Genomic DNA, 21944 nt, shown 5'->3' on the forward strand with positions numbered 1-21944 from the left:
CAAGCTTTTGATTTTATTTCTCTTGGATATATATCTGTGTTATTTTACATTCACATCAGCAATGTATGTGGTTCCAATTTCTCTACTCCTCATCAACACTTGTTATTGTTTGTCTTTTTAATTATAGCAATCATTATGAGTGTAAAGGAATATATCATGGTGGTTTTGATTTGCATTGCCCTAATGACTAATGAATGATAAATGAGTATCTTTTCATGTACTGTTGGCCATTTGTATATAATTTTTTCTTTTTTTCCAAGTGAGAGGAGTGGAGATAGAGAGATAGACTCCCGCATGTGTCCCAACCAGGATCTACCTGGCAACACTGCCCCTGACCCCACCAGCCCCATGTGGGGTTAATAATTTGCCCTTCTGGGGCCATGCTGGCAGCCGAGCTATTTTTAGTGCCTGAGATGGAAGCTTAGCACTGGAGGCCAATGTGCTCGAACCAATCGAGCCATGGCTGTGAGAGAGGAAGAAAGAAGAGGGAAGGGAAGGAGAGGTAGAGAAGCAGATGGTCGCTTCTCCTGTGTGCCCTGGCTGGGAATTAAACCCAGGACATCCACATGCCTGGCCGATGTTCTACCACTGAGCCAGGGCCCAGATTGACTCTTTATCCACTGTGCCATCACTGACCAAGTGGCCATATGTTTATTTTTTGGGGGGAAATGTCTATTCAGATCCTTTGCCCAGGCCCAAGCTGGTTGGCTCAGTGGTAGAGCGTCGGCCTGGCGTGCAGAAGTCTCGGGTTCGATTCCCGGCCAGGGCACACAGGAGAAGCACCCATCTGCTTCTCCACCCCTCCCCCTCTCCTTCCTCTCTGTCTCTCTCTTCCCCCTCCCGCAGCCGAGGCTCCATTGGAGCAAAGATGGCCTGGGCGCTGGGGATGGCTCCTTGGCCTCTGCCCCAGGCGCTAGAATGGCTCTGGTCGCAACAGAACGTCGCCCCGGAGGGGCAGAGCATCGCCCCCTGGTGGGCAGAGTGTCGCCCCCTGGTGGGCGTGCCAGGTGGATCCCAGTCGGGCCCATGCGGGAGTCTGTCTGACTGTCTCTCCCCGTTTCCAGCTTCAGAAAAATTAAAAAAAAAAAAAAAGTCAGATCCTTTGCCCATTTTAAATCATGTTCTTGGTCTTTTTATTGTTAGACTGTTAGAATTCTTTAGGTATTTTGGATACAAGTCTCTTTTAGATATATAGTTTGCCAATATTTGGGGGATGGGAAGTGTTTATTGTTTTTGCTAGTTTGTATTATTATTAAGACAGCTCTGATGAGGACTTATTGAACTATTCCAGCTTTTGTAATGCAGAATGTGGGTTTTTTTTTAATGTTTATTGTGTTGATTTTAGAGAAAGAGAGGAAGGGAGAGTGGGAGAGAAAGGAAGGGAGAGAGAGACAAGAATATTGATCTGCTCCAGATGATGCTCTAACCAATTGAGCTCTCTGGCCAAGGCAAAACTTGTTGGTTTAGCATTGTTATCTATTGTTTCATAGGGAATTGCTCCAAAACTTGGTGGCCTAAAGCAGTAAGTTATTTCTTCTGATTTCATGGGCCAGGAATTGGGACAATTGGGCCTGACCAGGAGGTGGCGTAGTGGTTAGAGCGTCAGCCTGGGACTCTGAAGACCCAGGTGTGAAACCCTGAGGTTGCTGGCTTGAGCGCCAGCTCATCCAGCTTTAGCACAGGGTTGCTGGCTTGAGCATGGGATCATAGACGTGACTCCACGGTTCCTGCCATGAGCCCCAAGGTCGCTGACTTAAGCAGGTCACTGGCTCAGCTGGAGCCCCCAGTCAGGGCACATATGAGAAAACAATCAATGAACAACTAAGGTGCTGCAACCACGAGTTGATGCTTCTCATCTTTGTCCCTGTCTGTCTCTCTCTCGAAAAATAAAAGAAATTGAGACAATTGGAATTGCCTGTCTGGCATTCTGCTGGTCTCACATGTGCCGTCTAACGTAGCTGCATCCAGCTGGCAGCTGTGCTGGACCAGACAATCCATAAGAAGTCACTCCTAAATCTGCACATTGATTTTCCCTCCACGTAATGTCTCCGCAGCATAGCCCAGGCTTCTTAGCGCATAGCAGCTTGCTTCCAAGGAGTGGAAAATGGAAGCTGCCTGTCCTTATAAGTTCTGGAATATTGTGTGGATATAGCAGTCCCTAAGGCCAGTGCAGATTCAGGGGAGTGGGAATCGCCTCGAACCTTTGATGCGATCAGCAGCGTGTGTGTGCTTGAAGGCCAGTGATTGTCAGTGGCCCTTTCAGAGACTGGCTCCGTGGAGGCTCAGCAGTGGGAAATAGGCCTTCTATCCAGAAGTTGGCACCTGGAAGGTAACAGCTCCCTCACCATCTTAGCCTTTGGCTTTTTGCAGGCCACAAATCAGCCCTTAACAATTTCAGTCCCACTTTTGTTTAAGCTGATTCTAAATCCCTAACTCCAAGATGAGGCCGTGTTTGAAAATGAGATATTTCTAAGAGGCGTTGCAAATTTCCCATCTTTTTTACAGAGACAGACATACTGCTGAGGCTTGTTTGATGCTCAGCTTTTTACTACCTGCTCAAGTTTCTCATGGAGCTGCACACCAGTCAATGCAGCCCTTCCTCGGTGGGACTTTGGAAGACTCTCTAGGTCTGGTGGCACCCAGCTTGCTTGTTACTTGCTTCTCCCACCTGAGACCCCATTAGAATGGCTATGAAAGAATTTAAAAGGTGGGACCTGTGGTGGCACAGTGGAAAAAGTGTCGACCTCAAACGCTGAGGTCGCTGGTTTGTGGAAATCCTGGGCTTGCCTGGTCAAGGCACACATGGGAGTTGATGCTTCCTGCTCCTCTCACCTTCTTTCTCTCTTTCTCTCTCACTCTATCTTTTCTTTAAAATGAATAAATAAGATCTTAAAAATAAGAAAAAAATAACTTAAAAGGTGGGACCTCAGAGCAGGGAAAGGGATTGGGAAAAGTGATTTCTCTTTTTTTCTGGACTCCAGGAGGGAATGGAGGTGGAAGAGGCCATAGGGAAAGGGCTGACCTAACCTGTAATCCTGGCAAGCTGGTAGGTCCACAAGTGTCCATCCTGAAGGAAAATGGGATGCTAATAGGCTGCCTAGTGTATACTCCAAAGCAAGGAGAACCTAGAGTATGCTTGTCTAAAAGAATTAAGTAGCCTGACCAGAAGGTGACACAGTGGAAAGAGCGTTGGACTGGGACACGGAGGACCCAGGTTCAAAACCCCGAGGTCACCAGCTTGAGTGGAGGCTCACCAGCTTGAGCCCAAAAGGTCGCTGGCTTGAAGCTCAAGGTCACTGGCTTGAGCAAGGGGTCACTTGGTCTGCTGTAAGCCCCCCACCGTTGTCAAGGCACATAAGAGAAAGCAGTCAATAAACAACTAAGGTGCCACAACGAAGAATGGATGCTTCTCATATCTCTCCCTTCTTGTCTGTCTGTCCCTCTCTCTGTCTCTGTTAAAAAAATAAAAAATAGCCTGACCAGGAGGTGGCACAGTGGATAGAGCGTCAGACTGGGATGCAGAAAACCCAGGTTCGAGACCCCGAGGTCACCAGCTTGAGTGTGGGCTCATCTGGTTTGAGCAAAAATTCACCAGCTTGGACCCAAGGTCGCTGGCTCAAGCAAGGGGTTACTCGGTCTGCTGAAGGCCTGTGGTCAAGGCACATATGAGAAAGCAATCAATGAACAACTAAGGTGTCGCTCTGTTTCTGTCTGTCTGTCCCTGTCTATCCCTCACTCTGACTCTCTTTCTGTCTCTGTAAAAATAAAATAAAAATAAATAAATAAAAATAAAAAATAAAAATAAAAAATAAAATAAAAAGAATTAAGTAGCCTGACCTGTGGATGGCACAGTTGGATAAGGTGTTGACCTGGAATACTGAAGTCGCCAGGCTTGCCTGGTCAGGGCAAATACGGGATTGATGCTTCCTGCTCCCTCCCCCCTTTCTCTCTCTCTCTCCTCTCTCTCTTAAAATGAATAATAATAGAAGTAAATTGCCTGGTGTAGGCTCATGCTTCCAGTGTGAATGTTAGCAAGCCAAGATAAAGCCCTCCCCATCTCTCACTGACTGGCTCTAGGTCTAATGGCTTTGTTCCCTCTAAAATGATATCCCTTTGCAAGGCCCTGTTCCGTGTACTTCACCTGTATGAGCTCATTTGACCTCACATGAGTCCTGTGAAGCAGGTATAGTACCACTCTCCCCAGTTTGCTGACCAGGAGGTCACACAGTCAGGTAGAAGGAGAGCCAGGATGTAAAGCTGGGATAGGAGCCTTGGTGGTCTGATGTCAGAGCCTTTTTTCTTCTTAGCTACTTTTCTTCTTACTGTCTCCCATCTATCAAAGCAAAGATACCCAAATAATCTTTAATATTTTAGTATCTTTAACTCCTATTGTTTGCCTAAAGGACGCTGACAGAAGCAGAAGTAACTGTGCCTAAGGTGGTACCTGAAACTTTGGAAAGATTTGGCATCCAATGGATGAAAACAGTCACGTGTCCTGGGATCTCTGTTGGCAGCAATAGCAGCAGTGCGTAGTGAAGCTTACTACAACTGGGGGCATTTCTGAACATTTGCTTATTACTTGATTGCTTTTAAATGAAGCATATATATATATATATGTGAGCTTATGTATATATTAGTGAGAAAGAGGGACAGATGGACAGATAGGGGCAGACAGGCAGAAAGGGAAAGAGATGAGAAGCATCAGTTCTTCCTTGCAGCACCTTAGTTGTTCATTGATTGCTTTCTCATATGTGCCTTGACTGGGGGGCTATAGCAGAATGAGTGACCCCTTGCTCAAGCCAGCAACTTGGGCTCAAGCCAGTGACCATGAATAGGGTCATGTCTATGATCCCACACTCAAGCCAGCGACTCTGTGCTCAAGCTGGATGAGACATTCTCAAGCCAATGACGTCAGGGTTTTGAACCTGGGTCCTCAGAATTCCAGGCCAATGCCCTATCCACTGTGCCACCACCTGGTCAGGCAAAATTAAATTTGTATGTTAACCATACATCAACACTTTATTTAATGTAGTACTAGTACAGATCTCTGCTTTACAGTATAGAAATGACCAGGGCAGAACTGAATCCCCACTGGGCAACCACGGTTAAACTCAGGGACCAGGGAGGCTGAAAGCATCAGAATGGGAAGCCACCTTGGGACTAATCAAATAAGGAGCCTGAGCTGAACAGCCAGCCAGCTGAAATAAATGGAGGAGAGGAAATCAGGTCAGGCACAGCTGCATTCCCAGCAAGGGAGGAGGAGGAGGATGCCTATGAACATCTGATAAAAGGAAATACTTTCCTACCTTCAGCCTTTTTAAGGGCTCTCACAAGCCTAGGGTCTGTTTTTTGTCTGAATCTAAATACATCTCCTGCTCTCCCTCTGTAATCAAGGATAGTTATTGGACTGCCCAAGATACCAATTATTAGAAGCATTGTCTTAGAGCTGAGAAGAGCATGACTGTGTACATTAAAAAATGTAAACAGGCCCTGGCCAGTTGGCTCAGTGGTGACGCAGTGGATAGAGCGTCAGACTGGGATGCAGAGGACCCAGGTTCGAGACCCCGAGGTCGCCAGCTTGAGCATGGGCTCATCTGGTTTGAGCAAAAGCCCACCAGCTTGAACCCAAGGTCGCTGGCTCCAGCAAGGGGTTACTCAGTCTGCTGAAGGCCCGCAGTCAAGGCACATATGAGAAAGCAATCAATGAACAACTAAGGTATTGCAATGCGCAACGAAAAACTAATGATTGGCCCTGGCCGGTTGGCTCAGTGGTAGAGCGTCGGCCTGGCGTGCAGGGGTCCTGGGTTCGATTCCCGGCCAGGGCACACAAGAGAGGCGCCCATCTGCTTCTCCACCCTCCCCCTCTCCTTCCTCTCTGTCTCTCTCTTCCCTTCCCGCAGCCGAGGCTCCACTGGAGCAAAGATGGCCCGAGCGCTGGGGATGGCTCCTTGGCCTCTGCTCCAGGCGCTAGAGTGGCTCTGGTCGTGGCAGAGCGACGCCCCAGAGGGGCAGAGCATCGCCCCCTGGTGGGCAGAGCGTCGCCCCTGGTGGGCGTGCCGGGTGGATCCCGGTCGGGCGCATGCGGGAGTCTGTCTGACTGTCTCTCCCTGTTTCCAGCTTCAGAAAAATACAAAAAAAAGAAAAAAGAAAAGGGACTGGTATCTAGAGTATATAAAGAACTACTACAACTCAACAATAATAACAACAAAAACTAATTTTAAAATGTGCCAAGAACTTGAATAAACACTTCTCCAAAGGAGATATACAGGTGGTCAAGAAGTACCTGAAAAGATCCCCAATATCACTAGTCATTAGGGAAATGCAAATCAAAACCAGGATGAGATACTACTTCACACATGATGGCTATAAAACAAAACAAAACAACAGACTGACAATAATAAGTATTGGCAAAGATGTGGAGAAATTGGAACTTCATACATTTCTGGAAGGAATGTAAAGTTGTGCAGCCACTGTGAAAGCATGATGATTCTGCAAAAAAGTAAACATAATGACCATATTTCTCAAAAACATTTGTACACAAATATTCGTAGCATAGTTCATAATGGCCAAAGAGTGGAAACAACCAGTCCTCATCCCCTCACACTTGGGGCCACCTCATTTCCTGAGCTTCCTTTATCCCCCCCCCTCTTGCTCTACCCACTCACCAAACTGCTTGTCCTTGAAGAAGCCTCAGCAAGTGGTCCACATGCAGGAGCCCTGACACCAGTGACCCTTGCACACACAGTACATTGTCTTTCCTACCAGGAACTGGTGGAGACAGGCAGAAAGTGGTAGTGTTGACAGCTTTCAAAGTGTCCCAATTCTCCAGCAGAGCCTCACTGTCCCTCTTTCTGTACCTGCCTCCTTGGATGTGCTTGTCATCCTGGTTTGCTTTTCCCTGGGCCTTTCCCACTTGTTTCTCCTATTGATTTCCCTGGCTGAAAAAAATGATGGGGTGAAGTTTGGAGATAGATGAAGGATAATAAAGATTTAGAAAGTGAATGCATAAATAAGTGGAACAACAAGTCAGTGTTTCTCCCTTCCTCTCTGTCTCTAAAATCAATAAATAAAAAAAAAATTTTTTTTTGTATTTTTCTTAAGCTAGAAACGAAGAGACAGTCAGACAGACTCCTGCATGTGCCCGACCGGGATCCACCCGGCACACCCACCAGGGGGCGACGCTCTGCCCCTCCGGAGTGTTGCTCTGCCGTGACCGGAGCCACTCTAGCGCCTGGGGCAGAGGCCAAGGAGCCATCCCCAGTGCCCGGGCCATCTTTGCTCCAATGGAGCCTCGGCTGCGGGAGGGGAAGAGAGAGACAGAGAGGAAGGAGAGGGGGAGGGGTGGAGAAGCAAATGGGCGCTTCTCCTGTGTGCCCTGGCCGGGAATCGAACCCAGGACTTCTACACGCCAGGCCGACGCTCTACCACTGAGCCAACCCGCCAGGGCCAATAAATAAAAAAAATTTTTAAAAATGCATGCATCTGAGACTACTTTGATTTTGTTTTCCTTTCCTTGGAGGTGTTATTATGAGGTTCACTGGGTGTCCCTGGGCTCATAGGCATGTGTCCTAGGCCAGCCTACTACACGTGCTGTGGCTGGGTCCTAGGCATCATCTCGCCAGTGTGCTATCAGGTGGACTTCACTGTCAGTGACTTAGGAGGAGGGTCATGTGAACAGGGCAGAAAGTGAAGGCTTTGCCCTTTCAGGGCCTCCTTGACTGAAGGGAGGGCGTTTTGAGGAGGGGAAGGATGTTCACCTTCTGTGTTAAAATAAGGTTTTAACTGAGACATACCTTTGATGACTACAGGATAAACTCATAGTAGTGATTTCCCCGGGGCACCTAGAAGTGAGTGTCCTTGGTTCCAAAGAGTACAATTGGTGGAAGGCAGACCCTGCTGGGCAGTTGCACAAACACAGCAGCTGGGACAAAGAGGGCCCTCAGCAGTGGCCTTCAGCTGGCTCCTTTGAGTGGCCCTGCATCCTGTCCCTTGCCCGTGCAGTAAGTTGAGATCAACATAAATCTCCGAAAGCACAGCCAGGGACACACATCTGGATTTGCATGTAAGTGTGATGTCAGCAGTGAAAAAGCAACAGGCTGGGTATTAAAAGCGAAAGTACTTGGATACAAACTGTGCAAAGACAAAAGCGGGGCCTGCCCCTGATTACTTCTGATATGCCCTGTGACCTTAGGACAGCTCCTCATCCCCACTGGACTTACTGTCCCCTCTGTGAAAAGAGAGGTCCTGAGCTGGCACTCGGCTGTCTCTGTTAAATGTTTACAGCAGAGTAGAAGGAGCAGCAGTTTGAAGTCTCTTGGTACCCTTCTTGTTTTCCTGCTTCCCTCTTTTGTTGGCCTCCTGTAGCTGAGCCCTGACAGCTTTTCTATGTGAGCGGGATTCCGGAGGAGGCCCAGCTGGGCAGAGCCTGGCCTTAGGTGGGAGTGGGTCTTAGCCTAGTGGCCTTTCAGAAAGAGCCTTCAGCCTGGTGGCCTGGGGGCGGAGGGGCGGTGCATAGCCTCACTTCTTCATCTGGGATTAAACTACTTCATGTTTTTTACTTTTAGGACGAATACCTTTCTCTCGTAGCCAGGCTCATTATCCATTTTCGAGACATTCGTAAGTAACATTTTACATTTCTGGTTGAGATTGCTGTGAGCGGCTGGCTCTGTTGTATAGGGGAGACTGAATTTTGCCACAGTGCCTGCGTCAGAATGTCTGTGAAAAGTGCCTGCTCTTTGAACAGTTCTTCATTGCTTTGCATTTGATTCCATATTTCCCATCCCCCGCCCCCTGCATCAGCCCTAAAAATGCTGATACTGGCATAATGGAAATGTTAGCTTAAAGTGGTTTAAATTGGACTGCTGTTTTTGCTTTTCTGTGTAATCTCCTTTTTAATAAGATTGTTGCTTTTATCTCTAGGTAGTTCTTAAATAAGCAGTTTACCTTGGAACAGAAACTTCTTTCCCTAATATAGTAGTTGGTTTTATTGACCGACAGAGGCCTGACCTAAATGTGTGTTCCTGTCATGCTGGAAGCTTCTGAGGCCAACTTCCTAAGTCCTGCCTCTAGCTCCCTGCCGTGGTAAGGGACACCCACATCCTGCCACTTTCCACCTCCTCTGATTCCCAGGATCCTGCTTGTGGTCCTGTCAACCAGGCCCAGCAGCAGCCATGGCTCTTTAGAAGTGAATGTCATTGCCTCCGAGGATCAGGGTCCTGGTGATCTGTAGACACTGTTCCTGGATGGCTGCAGTCTCTGAAGGAAACAGGCTGGTGAGGCACTCTGTGGTTTCAGCCAACAGCACCTCCTGCCTGCCTGCAGTTGTGTTACCATGGGAGATGGGCTCCTGGGGCCGTCTGTCCTTGAAGTGTGCACTTGGCAAATCCAGTCACAGCTCCCCTGTGGTTATAGAGGCAACTACAGATTCAATGTCAGTAATTCTGGGCTAAGGGAGAACCCCAGAACCCCAGTATAGCCAGTAGGCTTTGCTTCTTTCCACACTAACTTTTTACCAGGAGCCAGCAAGGTGAACTTCATTTGATTTCATTTCCTTGCTGTCTTTGGGAAGGTCCCATGGAATGTAGAATAGGAGGATATAGAAGTAGGAACTAGGGGAATGAGCGACCTGGATGAACCGCTCTGGTTTGTCCTGACAAAGAACTCTGCTTGCTGGGCTAGGCTGTCTCATTGGCTCCTCAGGAGAGGGTGGAACTGGTGTGGCAGTTCCCTACCTGATACTGAGAACACCTAGATCTGCCTTCCAGCCGGCCTTGGCCAGCCTGTTTTCTCTAGAAAATGGAGATGCTGCCTCACCTGCAGAGGCTGAAAATGGAGGTGTTGTGGAGTTCTCAGCACCATTCTGGGCCCATCACGGTTCCCTATAGCTTTCTTGTTTGTTACTCAGAACACAGGCTGAGACCTGGGAGGGCAGGAGAGCTAGAAGAGGCCCAGGGTAAGTGAGCCACTGCCCAGGGCAGTAGTTCCCTGAGGCCCCAGGTTGACCATGGGGCGGTTCTGCACCCTCTTCCCCCAGATCCTCTGTGCATCAGTGCTGCCAGGAGTGGGACACACACACACACACACACACACACATGCACGCTCTTAAGATATGTTTTATCGAGTTTCTAGACAAAGTCAGCTCAGTTTTAGCAAATGACCTCTGGGCAGATATCAATAAAACTGACTTACAATGGAAATATGTGGTGTATGAAACTTTGTTGACTTTTTTTTTTTCCAATATAGATAACAAGAAATCTCAAGCTTCTGTCAGTGGTAAGAATTTCTCCTTTTTGAATTCAAATTTTTCCAACCTTGGGTCTGGGGTGGCAGGAATGAGACTGTGGATACCACATGTCTCTGGATTAAAGCTATTACTAGAGGACAGAGTCCACAGAGAGATGTCTGGCTGGCCATGAGCATTGGGGAGCTGTGCCCCACACACACCCAGTGTGCCCCCCACACCCTGTGCCTATAAGATAATGCTGCCCCATCACATTTCACTTAAATACAGTTTTTGCCTCAATAAAAAAGATGATAAAAACTCAGTTATTGAGACATTATCTAAAATTGTGAGTTTCTGGGAGAAAACTATTATGACATATTCAATATATAATAACATGTAATATTTCTTGAAGAATAGCTGTGAATTAACTTTCTTAAGTTACAAAGTTTCTTTGTAAGTTAAAAACTATAATTGTTTTTTATTTTTTAATTTCAAGATTTATCACATAAGGGAGACCATATCTGATGTTTTAGCCTTGGTTTCACTGACCAAGCTACCTGTGAAGAAGTTTAGGTCCAACATAGCCAACTATACTCCAGCCTGTCAGGCAGGGAGCCAGCCTACCATGCTGTCTGCCTTACCACAGGCGGCAGAGCTATAAAAGACAGATGCTTGTGCCTGCCTCAGCGTAGCCAGCTGTACCTGTCCATGTGAGCCCTATCTCCCCTCGGGGTCTCTTTGAATGTATAATCATTCTCAGCCAGAGGGGGCTGGGAGGCTGGGTGGATCAGAGTACATGGTCAGGAGAACATCTGGGCTCTTGACATTGGAGCGTAGGGTCCTTGGACACCCAGTTCTGTGACATGGTGCCCAGGACAGCTGCACCTATCTGCACTCACGAGAGTGTGTGATGAGAGCATCAGGTTTCTTGTCTGGTTCAGCATTGCACACTGAGCTGAGTGTGCAGACCTAGTGGGCTTGGTGAGTGTTGTAATGCTCCTTGGCACAGTGTAGAGCTCTCCCTCACACTTTAGCTTGTTCTGGTGTGGTGGCTCTGGGCATAGGAGTGTGTCCTCCTAAGAACTACTCCTCAGTGGGGCTTCTGGTGTGCAAGGAGACATGTAACCTCCCTGAAGAACATCTGCCCTCCCCACTCTCGCTTCTCTGGTCCCCCATGTTCTTGTTTACTTGAGCGCCTTTGTGTGCTCACCCAGCAGGAAGGGTTGTCCAGGCAGGAGGTGTGGTAGCCGCCACCTGCCCTGGAGGGCTAGTTTGTTCCTCAGCATTAGGACTCTGGTACAGGCCAGACTAGGAGTGTGGGACATGTTCCCTGTCCAGGAGGACTCATGATCCAGAAGCAGTAACAAACATACAAGGTGTCCTGCCCCCTTGGGTGTGATGGGCCGTTGTGGCAGTGTTTGGGAGGCTTCTAGGATTCTAGCCTCTCGGCTTTGAGGGAGTCAAGCCTGGAGGCGGCAGGAAGTGTGTGCTCTATGAGGCCTCACAGCTTTCAAAGCCTCGCCTGAAGCCCTGGCCGGTTGGCTCAGCGGTAGAGCGTTGGCCTGGCGTTCAGGGGTCCTGGGTTCGATTCCTGGCCAGGGCACACAGGAGAAGCGCCCATCTGCTTCTCCACCCCTCCCCTCTTTTTCCTCTCTGTCTCTTTCTTCCTCTCCTGCAGCCGAGGCTCCACTGGAGCAAAGATGGCCAGGGTGCGGGGATGGCTCTGTGGCCTCTGCCTCAGGCTCTAGAATGGCTCTGGATGCAAGAGAGCGACGCCCCGGAGGGGCAGAACATTGCCCCCTGGTGGGCGTGCCAAGTTAATCCGGTTGGGCGTAAGCGAGAGTCTGTCTGACTGCCTCCCAGTTTCCAGCTTCAGAAAAATGAAAAAAAAAAAAAAAAAAGCTTTGCCTGATTCAGGGGCACTTTCCTGAGACACTGTGCCTTTGTGTTCCCACAGACCCTATGAATGCACTACAGAGCCTGACTGGCGGACCTGCTGCAGGAGCAGCTGGAATTGGCATGCCTTCTCGGGGCCCAGGACAGTCCCTAGGTGGGATGGGAGGCCTTGGCACCATGGGGCAGCCAATGCCCCTCTCTGGGCAGCCGCCCCCTGGCTCCTCAGGGATGGCCCCCCATGGCATGGCTGTTGTGTCAACGGCAACTCCACAGAGTGAGTACCATGCTTCTCAGAGAACCTGCTACTTTCTTTGGAGGTGACATGCATTTTATTCCTTTGCTTAAGATGGTATTCCGAAAAGCATAGAGAAGCTCCAAGGAGCTCCATTTTTAAAATTTTTTTATTTTATTTTAGTTTAGTTTAGTTTAGTTTAGTTTAGTTTATGACAGAGATGAAAAGAGACAGAGAGAGGGACAGATAGGGACAGACAGACAGGAAGGGAGAGAGAGATGAGAAGCATCAATTCTTCATAGCAGCACCTTAGTTGTTCATTGATGGCTTTCTCATATATTCCTTGACCAGGAGGCTACAGCAGAGTGAGTGACCTCTTGCTCAAGCCAGCGACCCCACCCTCAAGCAGACGCCCTCAGGGTTTCAAACCCGGGTCCTCTGTGTCCCAGTCCTACACTTTATTCACTGCGCCACCGCCTGGTCAGGCTATTTATTTATTTATTTTAGATTTTATTCATTTTTGAGAGAGAGAGAGAGAGAGAGAGAGAGGAGGGGGGAGGAGCAAGAAGCATCAACCCCCATATGTGCCTTGATCATGCAAGCCCAGAGTTTCGAACCGGCAACCTCAGCATTCCAGGTTGATGCTTTATCCACTGCGCCACCACAAATGTTCTTAGTCACGAAGAAGTGCTGTTAGCATCCCACAACCTCCAGACTGCTCCAACCTCAGGAGCCATCTCTTTCAGTGCTGTCCTTGACCTTAGCCCTTCTCTTCAGGACATAACCCTTTGGCTTCTGCACTTAGCTGCCCCTTCCACGAGCTGGACACAGTGCAGGTCTCCTACCTCTTTCCAGCACCTATCCTGATAGACCTTTGATTCTCTTAAACATTTATTCAGTACTTGGAATTTACTTCAGGACTGCAAAATGCTTCAGTATTTTTTTTTCTTTTATTGAACATTTCATATTTAAAATACTTTGTTTAGTAACAGGAAGTTGCAGACAGCACAGAGTTCACATGTGCCCTTCACCTAGCTTCCCCAATGATAATATCTTTAGTACGTCAGTCAAAACTGAGAAATGAACATGGGGACAATACTATCAACTCAGGTAGACTATTCAGACGTCACCAGTTTTTATATGCATTCTTGTACATGCACTTACATGTGTGTGGTCTGTGAGATTTTATCATATGTGGAATTGAGTAACTATCACCAAAGTCAGTGTGCGAAACTGTTCCATCACTACCAGTAAGCTGTTGTGTACTTCTTACCAATCACCCTTGCCCTCCGAGCCTAAGCCCTGGCAGTTGACAACCTATTCTGTCTCTATAATTGTGTTACTTTACCAATGTTATATCAATGGTATCAGACAATATTTGAATTTTTGAGATTGGCTTTTTTCATTCAGTATCATGCCCTTGAAATATTCCAAGTTGTATCAGTAATTCATTCCTGTTCATTGCTGAGTAGTAGTCTGTGGACTGAGTATACCAGATTTAACCATTCACCCCTGAAGGACAATTTGGGTTGTTTCCAGCTTGGCGCTGTTATAGATAAAGCTGTTGTGAGCACTTGTGGATGGGTTGTGGGGTTTTTTTTGTTTTTTGGTTTTTTTTTAAAATTTTTATTTATTTATTTTTTTACAGAGACAGAGAGGGAGTCAGAGGGATAGACAGGGACAGACAGGAATGGAGACAGATGAGAAGCATCAGTCATTAGATTTTCATTGCCGCGTTGCGACTTCTTAGTTGTTCATTGATTGCTTTCTCATATGTGCCTTGACTGCGGGCCTTCAGCAGACCAAGCAACCCCTTGCTGGAGCCAGTGACCCTAGGTCCAAGCTGGTGAGCTTTTGCTCAAGCCAGATGAGTCCGCGCTCAAGCTAGCGACCTCGGGGTCTCGAACCTGGGTCCTTCCACATCCCAGTCCAACGCTCTATCCACTGCGCCACCGCCTGGTCAGGCGGTTGTGGTGTTTTGATGTATTTTTATCAGGTATCCCTCACAGTAACCCTGTAAGGAGGGCAGTGTCACTTCCTCTGCTTTGCCCAAGAGGTCATGTGACCTAGAACTGGGGTTGAACCCAGATGGCCTGACCCACACCCTGTTCTTTGTTGGGTTTACTATATTGTTAGCATTGCCTTGCTCTTCTCAGATACCATGTGCATCCTCATTCCCACTCACTCCTGCACTGGAAGCTTCCATTCCCAGCCATCCCCTTCCTCCTCAGGTCTCCATTCTCTTCTCCTTACTGATGCCTTGTCATCAGACTCGTAGCTCTTCGCTCAGTTCTTCATCTTAAACTCCTTTGTCCCCTTTTGTCATATTCACACACCTGATACACACAGGGTGGCTTGTGGAAGAGTGTGAAGGAGAGGGGCTGGCCTGGCTCCTTTTATATTATACTCTGGTATCTTATATTTTATAATAAAAATAGTTTTTAAATATATGAGTTTAGCCTGACAAGGCAGTGGCGTAGTGGATAGAGTGTCGGACTGGGATGTGGAGGACCCAGGTTCGAGACCCCTGAGGTTGCCAGCTTGAGCACAGCACAGGCTCATCTGGTTTGAGCAAGGCTCACCAGCTTGAGCCCAAGGTCGCTGGCTTGAGCAAGGGGTCATTTGCTCTGCTGTAGCCCCCCAGTCAAGGCACATATGAGAAATCAATCAATGGACAACTAAGGAACCGCAACGAAGAATTTATGATTCTCATCTCTCTCTCTTCCTGTCTGTCTGTCCCTATCTGTCCCTCTCTCTGACTCTCTCTGTCTCTGCCACACATACACACACACACACACACACACATATGAGTTTAGAATGCTCCCATAATTTGTCTTATAGTCTTATAACTAAGACTTTATTTGTCAGAAGTTTATTGGCAAAAACTTTGGTATCCTGCCCATACTCTCCCGAATCTGACCTTGACCCACATGCTGTTTTTAGCTTCTGAGGAACCTGGTCTCCTGTGTGGCAATAGAGGAGGGTTGAAGTGGGTTCTCTACTTCAGGTGCTGCTACTGCCTCTGTCAGAGACCCTCCCTCCCTGCCTTTGACCTCTTGCCTACCTGGTCTACCTGAAATAGGTGTCATGCCCAATGGGCTTTTGCTGTGCCTTCCTAACATTTTTTCTAAATGTCAATGCTCCTTGTTGTAATGCCACTGTGTACTTAAGGACACTCCAAGCCTTAGTCCAGTGCCCCCAGAGGGCAGGGCCATAGTCAGGTTTTGCCAAGGCTCTCACTGGGCAGTCCAGGGCACACTGTGATGACTCCTAGTGACCCAATTTAGTCATCAGAAACACGCTGCCTGTGGCTGAGACTACTATGGGCTGGGGTACAGGATTGCAGTAGACTTACTTATCATTCAGTTCATTTTTGTTTCTCAGTGAATTTTATATCATATATGTATAAAACCAACTTTAAAAGTAAGTCCTGTTTCTGGCTGTTTGACAGACTGGGTGCTGAGGAACCCTCCTTCTGTATAACTAGATCCTGGGTAGGCTGCATTTTGGATTACTGGGCTGGCAGAAGGTAGGGGATGCTCTTTGCCTTGCAGTGCCTTGGCCCACTGCAAGATGGGGGAAAGCGAGCCTGGGATCCCTCCATCCAGCAGGATTTGTGCTGGGACCCTTGGTGCTCCCAGCTCCCCCAGAGGCAAGGGCAGATTGGAGGAAAATGCTTCCAAGATTAGGGCTATAGGAATTGGAAGTTAAGGTCAAGAATTAAACACATAATCAAAGATCATTAGGCATGAAAGGAAGCAAAGACACCATGAGAAGGAACAGAAACAATAAACAGATATGGGAATTACCAGGGACCACCCACATAGCAGTTGTTAGATATGGGCTTGGCATGTTAAAGAAATAAAGGATGGAATTCTAAAAGAGCAAGCACTGTGATACTATCAGGAGTGACCAAGCAGATATGTAAAGGAACCAAATAGAACTTGTTGAAACATAAATACGTAAAAGGTATTGAAAGACGAAAGTATGGCCCTGGCCGGTTGGCTCAGTGGTAGAGCGTCGGCCTAGCGTGCGGAGGACCCGGGTTCGATTCCCGGCCAGGGCACACAGGAGAAGCGCCCATTTGCTTCTCCATCCCTCCGCCACACCTTCCTCTCTGTCTCTCTCTTCCCCTCCCGCAGCCAAGGCTCCATTGGAGCAAGGATGGCCCGGGCGCTGGGGATGGCTCTGTGGCCTCTGCCTCAGGCGCTAGAGTGGCTCTGGTCGCAACATGGCGACGCCCAGGATGGGCAGAGCATCGCCCCCTGGTGGGCAGAGCGTCGCCCCTGGTGGGTGTGCCGGGTGGATCCCGGTCGGGCGCATGCGGGAGTCAGTCTGACTGTCTCTCCCTGTTTCCAGCTTCAGAAAAAAAAAAGAAAAAAAAAAAAAAAAAAAAAAAGAAAGACGAAAGTATGGATAAGTAAATAGTACATTCGATATAACTGAAGAAAGAATTTGTGAACTAGAAGATATATTTTGAAGAAATGAAGTAGAATATATCCCAGAGAAGAGGACATGGAAATAGGAGGGTGAGGAATATAAAGAATAAAATCAGAAAGTCTGACTAATATCTAATAAAGGGACCAGGTGGAGAGAATGGAATGGCTTAGAAAAACTCAGTACACCCACACAGGTTAAATAAGGCATCCATGCCTTAACCAGCTGTGGCACAGAATGTCAAAGACCAGAGGCCCATCTAAGAAACAGCCAATTTCTGTAAGGAGCCAGAAGTAGACTCGGCAGAGACAGTGACGGAGTCAGGAAGACAGTAGGAGGTGGTTATAGTGCTGAGAATAGAGCTGCCAACCACAGCTGCATGCCAGTAAAACTCTTCCAAGGAGTAGATAAAGCAAAGACATTTTTAGATAAATAAAACCTAAGAGGCCTTCATCAAAAGATTTTTTAAGGATTTACTCTTATTTGCTCATAAATTCCTCTTACCTCTCAGACCATCCTTCCCAAGATGACAGGTGTAAGATGGAAGAAGAAATGTTTTTCATATAAGGTGGTAAACGTGTAAATCTAAACCAGTGATTCTCAGTGATTTGCACCCCAGGGAACATTTGGCAATATCTGGAGACCTTTTTGATGTCACAACTGTGGGGGTGCTATTGGTATCCAGTGGGTGGAGGCCAGAGATGCTGCTAAACACCTTATGTGCAGAGGACAGCCCTATATAACATTGAATTATCTGGCCTCAAATTCAGTACAGTTGGGACAAGGTTGAGAATTCTTTGTGTAAATAAAAATTACCTCTGTAAAGAATAGTACTCAGAGCTAACCTCCATATGGACCTGCTACATTCCAAGCACTATTTTAGTTTTACATATAATAGATTATTTATTAGCGCAGTGTGTGGGGTAGGCACTATTATTGCCCCTTTTCTACAGTGAAGGGAACTGAGGCATAGAACAGTGACAGAGTTGGAATTTGAGTCAGGACAAGTCTGGGTCAGAGATGGTCTCCTAGGCATTATTCTGTCCTGCCTCTTAGTATAAGTCTGTTGTGTAGGTGTAAGAAGAGAAACAGGGACTGAACTAAATAGAAGTCCAAGGGGGTGGGGTATATTTAAAAAATCAGGTCTACTGTGTGCACATAAAACCTGCTTTAAAAAGAAGGGCTCTGGCCCTGGCCAGGTGGTTCAGTGGATAAAGTGTAGACCCCACACGCCAGAGGTCACAGGTTCAATCCCCAGTCAGGGCATATATGAGAAGCAATCAGTGAGTATAAAACTAAATGGAACACTAAGTGAAACAAGTTGACGATTCTCTCTCACACAACCCCCCTCAAATTAGTGGAAAAATTAAAAAACAGGGTTCTTAGGTCCTTGTATTTGGGAGATTAAAATATGCCTAAACTTTATATTTTATTAACCTAAATATGCATGATAAAATTGAAAAAGTATTGCTAAAACAGCCCTGGCTGGATAGCTCGGTTGGTTAGAGCCTTGTCCCAATATGAAAAGATTGTGGGTTTGATCCCCAGGCAGGGCACATATAGAAACAGATCAATGTTTTTCTCTCTCCCTCTCCCTCTCCCTCTCTCCCTCTCTCCCTCTCTCCCTCTTGTACACTCTCCCTTCTTTCCTCCCTCTCCCTTCCTCTCTCTCTCAAATTAATAAGTAATTTTTAAAGTATTGCTAAAACAATAAATGTAGTTTATAAATTTTAAACCAATAGGAACAAGTGAACTAAGAAAAAAACAACAAAATCCAAACACAAACAAAACCATCTATCCAACCCAACCACCAAGCAAAATTACAACTCACAAATGAAGAAAAATTGTCACTTTTACCTATTTTAATAAAGCTGAAAAACAAAAACAAAAAAAGGAAAATACAGTTAGAAAAAGAGAAGACAAATGTAAATAAGTTGAAAGAATAAGCAATCACATCAAATGTGAATGAACCAAACATCCTGCTAGGAGACAGGAAATACAGTATTGGATGTAAATGAGAGAAAAAATACAGCTATATATTTCCTTTTTTTTTTTTTTTTTTTTTTTTAATTTTTATGAAGTTGAAAACGGGGAGGCAGTCAGACAGACTCCCGCATGCGCCCGACCGGGATCCACCCAGCACACCCAACAGGGGGCGATGCTCTGCCCATCTGGGGCGTTACTCTGTTGCAACCAGAGCCATTCTAACACCTGAGGCAGAGGCCACAGAGCCATCATCAGCGCCCGGGCCAACTTTGCTCCAATGGAGCCTTGGCTGCGGAAGGGGAAGAAAGACAGAGAGGAAGGAGAGGGGGAGGCGTGGAGAAACAGATGGGTGCTTCTCCTGTGTGCCCTGGCCGGGAATTGAACCCAGGACTCCTGCACGCCAGGCTGACGCTCTACCACTGAGCCAACTGGCCAGGGCTATTTCTTACAAGAAACGCACCCAAGATATAAGCTAAAAAAATGATTCGAAGATAAGGAGGTATTGGGCAATTACTTCTCTCAGTTACTGATAATTATATTAGTCAGACAAAAGATAAATTTAGATTATTGAGCAACGAAATGAACAACTTCACCTAAGCATGTGGATGAAACAAATAAGCTTACAAAAATGTGATAAATCAAGCCTCAACAATTTCAAAATATTACTGCCATATACATAGTATTTTCTGTCAGAGAAGTCTGTAACAAAAAGATAAATTTAAAAATTCTTCTATCTGTCAGAATGGTTCAAATAAATATTGTCAACACTAAACACTGGCAAGGATGTGGATGGAGAAACAAGATCATTCATGCATTGCTGGTGGTAATGTAAAATGGCTCTTTAAAAAACTAAACATACAACTTAGCAATCTCCTTTTTTTTTTTTTTTTGTATTTTTCTGAAGCTAGGAAAGGGGAGAGACAGTTAGACAGACTCCCGCATGCGCCCGACCGGGATCCACCTGGCATGCCCCCCAGGGGGCGACGCTCTGCCCACCAGGGGGCGATGCTCTGCCCCTCCCGGGCATCCGTCTGCCGCAAGCAGAGCCACTCTAGCACCTGGGGCAGAGGCCAAGGAGCCATCCCGAGCGCCCGGGCCATCTTTGCTCCAATGGAGCCGACGCTCTACCACTGAGCCAACCGGCCAGGGCCTTTTTTTTTAGCAGTCTCATTCTTGGGCGTCTCTCCCAGAGAAACGAAAACTTATGTTCACACAAAACTGTGTACATGAATGTTCAAGCCCAGAGCTGCAGTCACTCCCAGATGTTCCTCATGGCATGAATGACCAAACAAACTGCCATACCTTTACCTTGGAATACTGCCTGGCAATAAAAAGAGGGAACTGTTAAAAACAAAAGAAAGGAAGAGGGAGCTATTGACACATGCTATAACCTGGATGATTTTCAGATAATTATGCTGAATGAAAAATGCTAATCATACTGTATGGTCCCACTTATCTAACATTATTGCAATGACAGCATTTCAGAAATGGAGGACCCTTAGTGGTTGCCAGGGGTGGAGGGGTGGTGTTGCTGAAAGAGGTGGCACCACTAAGGATCCCTGTGGTATTGGAATTGTTCAGTGTCTTGACTGTGATGGTGGCTGAATTTATTCAGGTGAGAAAACTGGATAGAACTTAATATTCACACCTGCACACATGAGCACACAGTCTGGTTGTAATGTTATAATTTTACAAAATGGTACCATAGGTGAAAACTGGTCAAAATGTACGAAGGACCTCTATATTCTTTTTTTCTTAATAGCTTTATTGAGATAGATTGCACATATCATATAGTTTACACATTTACAATAAAACCTTTGGTAGTTTTTAGTGTATTCACAGATTTGTGCAGCCATCACCACAATCAATTTTAGAATCTTTTCATCACTCCAAAAGAAACTGCTACACAGAAATCTTATATAAATGAGTGTTCATATTAGCAGTATTCATAATAGCCAAAAAGTAGAAACAACCCAAAAGTCCATAGCTGATGAATTGATAAGTCAAATGTGGGAAATCTATATAGTGGAAGCCTATTTGGCAATAAAAAGAAATGAAATACTGCTGTGTGCCACAGAATGGGTAAACCTTGTAAATATAATGCTAAGCAAAAGAAGCCAGTCACAAAAGACCACATATTGTGAGATTCCATTAATTTGAAATGGCCAGAATAGTCAAATCCATAGATAGAAAGTAGATTAGTGGTCACCAGAGGCTGGGCCTCTTAGCCATCAAAAAGACTTAGCCCTTAGCCTTACCTGTGGTAGCGCAGTGGATAAAGCACCGACCTGGAAATGCTGAGGTCACCAGTTCGAAACCCTGGGCTTGCCTGGTCAAGGCACATATGGGAATTGATGCTTCCAGCTCCTCCCCCCCTTCTCTCTCTCTGTCTCTCTCTCCTCTCTAAAAAATGAATAAATAAAATTTTTAAAAAATAAAAAAGACTTAGCCCTTTTATTTTTTCTTTAATATAGAGCAATTTCTGATAGTTCCGTAATCAACACAAATGCTGCTCCCATCACATCTATTCAGACCCTGTGGTGGGTGGGGCAGCAGGCGTTCTTACCACTCACTCAGTCTACACAGCGCTCGGTGATGGGCCTTTGCTCTTGCTTGCCTTGTACAACTGGGCCTGATTCCTGGGTCTTGTCTCCAGCCCAGCTGCAGCTCCAGCAGGTGGCATTGCAGCAGCAGCAGCAGCAACAGTTCCAGCAGCAGCAGGTGGCATTGCAGCAACAGCAGCAGCAGCAGCAGCAGTTTCAGGCTCAGCAGAATGCGATACAGCAGCAGTTCCAGGCAGTGGTGCAGCAGCAGCAGCAGCTCCAGCAGCAGCAGCAGCAACAGCAGCACCTGATTAAATTGCATCACCAAAACCAGCAACAGGTACCAGGTGCTCTTGTTCCCATACTTGGCCTCCTTCCTATGGAGCTTGAGCCCTGGCCATGCCCCAGCCACCATGCTGGGTACAGGGACCCAGAGCCAGCAGCAGATCCTCCTGACATCTGGTGCCTCAGCTTCCTTCTTCATGGGCTTCCCCCAGAGCCTGTGATATGGAGGAGGCCCTGACCTGCTAGGAAGGTGCTGTGATCTCATGAAGAGGGCTCCTCTGCCAGGCTTGAGTGTCTTAACTGCAGGCCTACTGTGTGCTGTGGGCTGACTCAGTGGAGGCCC

The 21944-nt window shown here is 46.9% G+C and overlaps 2 protein-coding genes across 8 annotated transcripts in view; both read left to right on the forward strand.

Moving 5' to 3' along the window:
- The window catches only part of ZNF74 (zinc finger protein 74), a 182051-nt gene that overhangs the window by 138445 nt on the left and 21662 nt on the right, over positions 1–21944 (forward strand). The window lies entirely within an intron of this gene.
- Positions 1–21944, forward strand: part of MED15 (mediator complex subunit 15) — a 67563-nt gene that overhangs the window by 26616 nt on the left and 19003 nt on the right. For 5 of the 7 annotated variants that reach the window (XM_066259901.1, XM_066259903.1, XM_066259902.1 and 2 more), the window contains exons 3-6: positions 8565–8616; positions 10243–10272; positions 12180–12392; positions 21430–21656. In XM_066259901.1, coding sequence (XP_066115998.1) covers positions 8565–8616; positions 10243–10272; positions 12180–12392; positions 21430–21656 — 522 coding nt within the window. Of the gene's footprint in view, positions 1–8564; positions 8617–8919; positions 9082–10242; positions 10273–12179; positions 12393–21429; positions 21657–21944 lie in introns of all 7 variants that reach the window. The other 2 variants (XM_066259905.1, XM_066259906.1) reach the window with 2 other exon arrangements.

Source organism: Saccopteryx bilineata, chromosome 2, assembly GCF_036850765.1.
Source record: "Saccopteryx bilineata isolate mSacBil1 chromosome 2, mSacBil1_pri_phased_curated, whole genome shotgun sequence".
Taxonomy (NCBI): Eukaryota; Metazoa; Chordata; class Mammalia; order Chiroptera; family Emballonuridae; genus Saccopteryx; species Saccopteryx bilineata.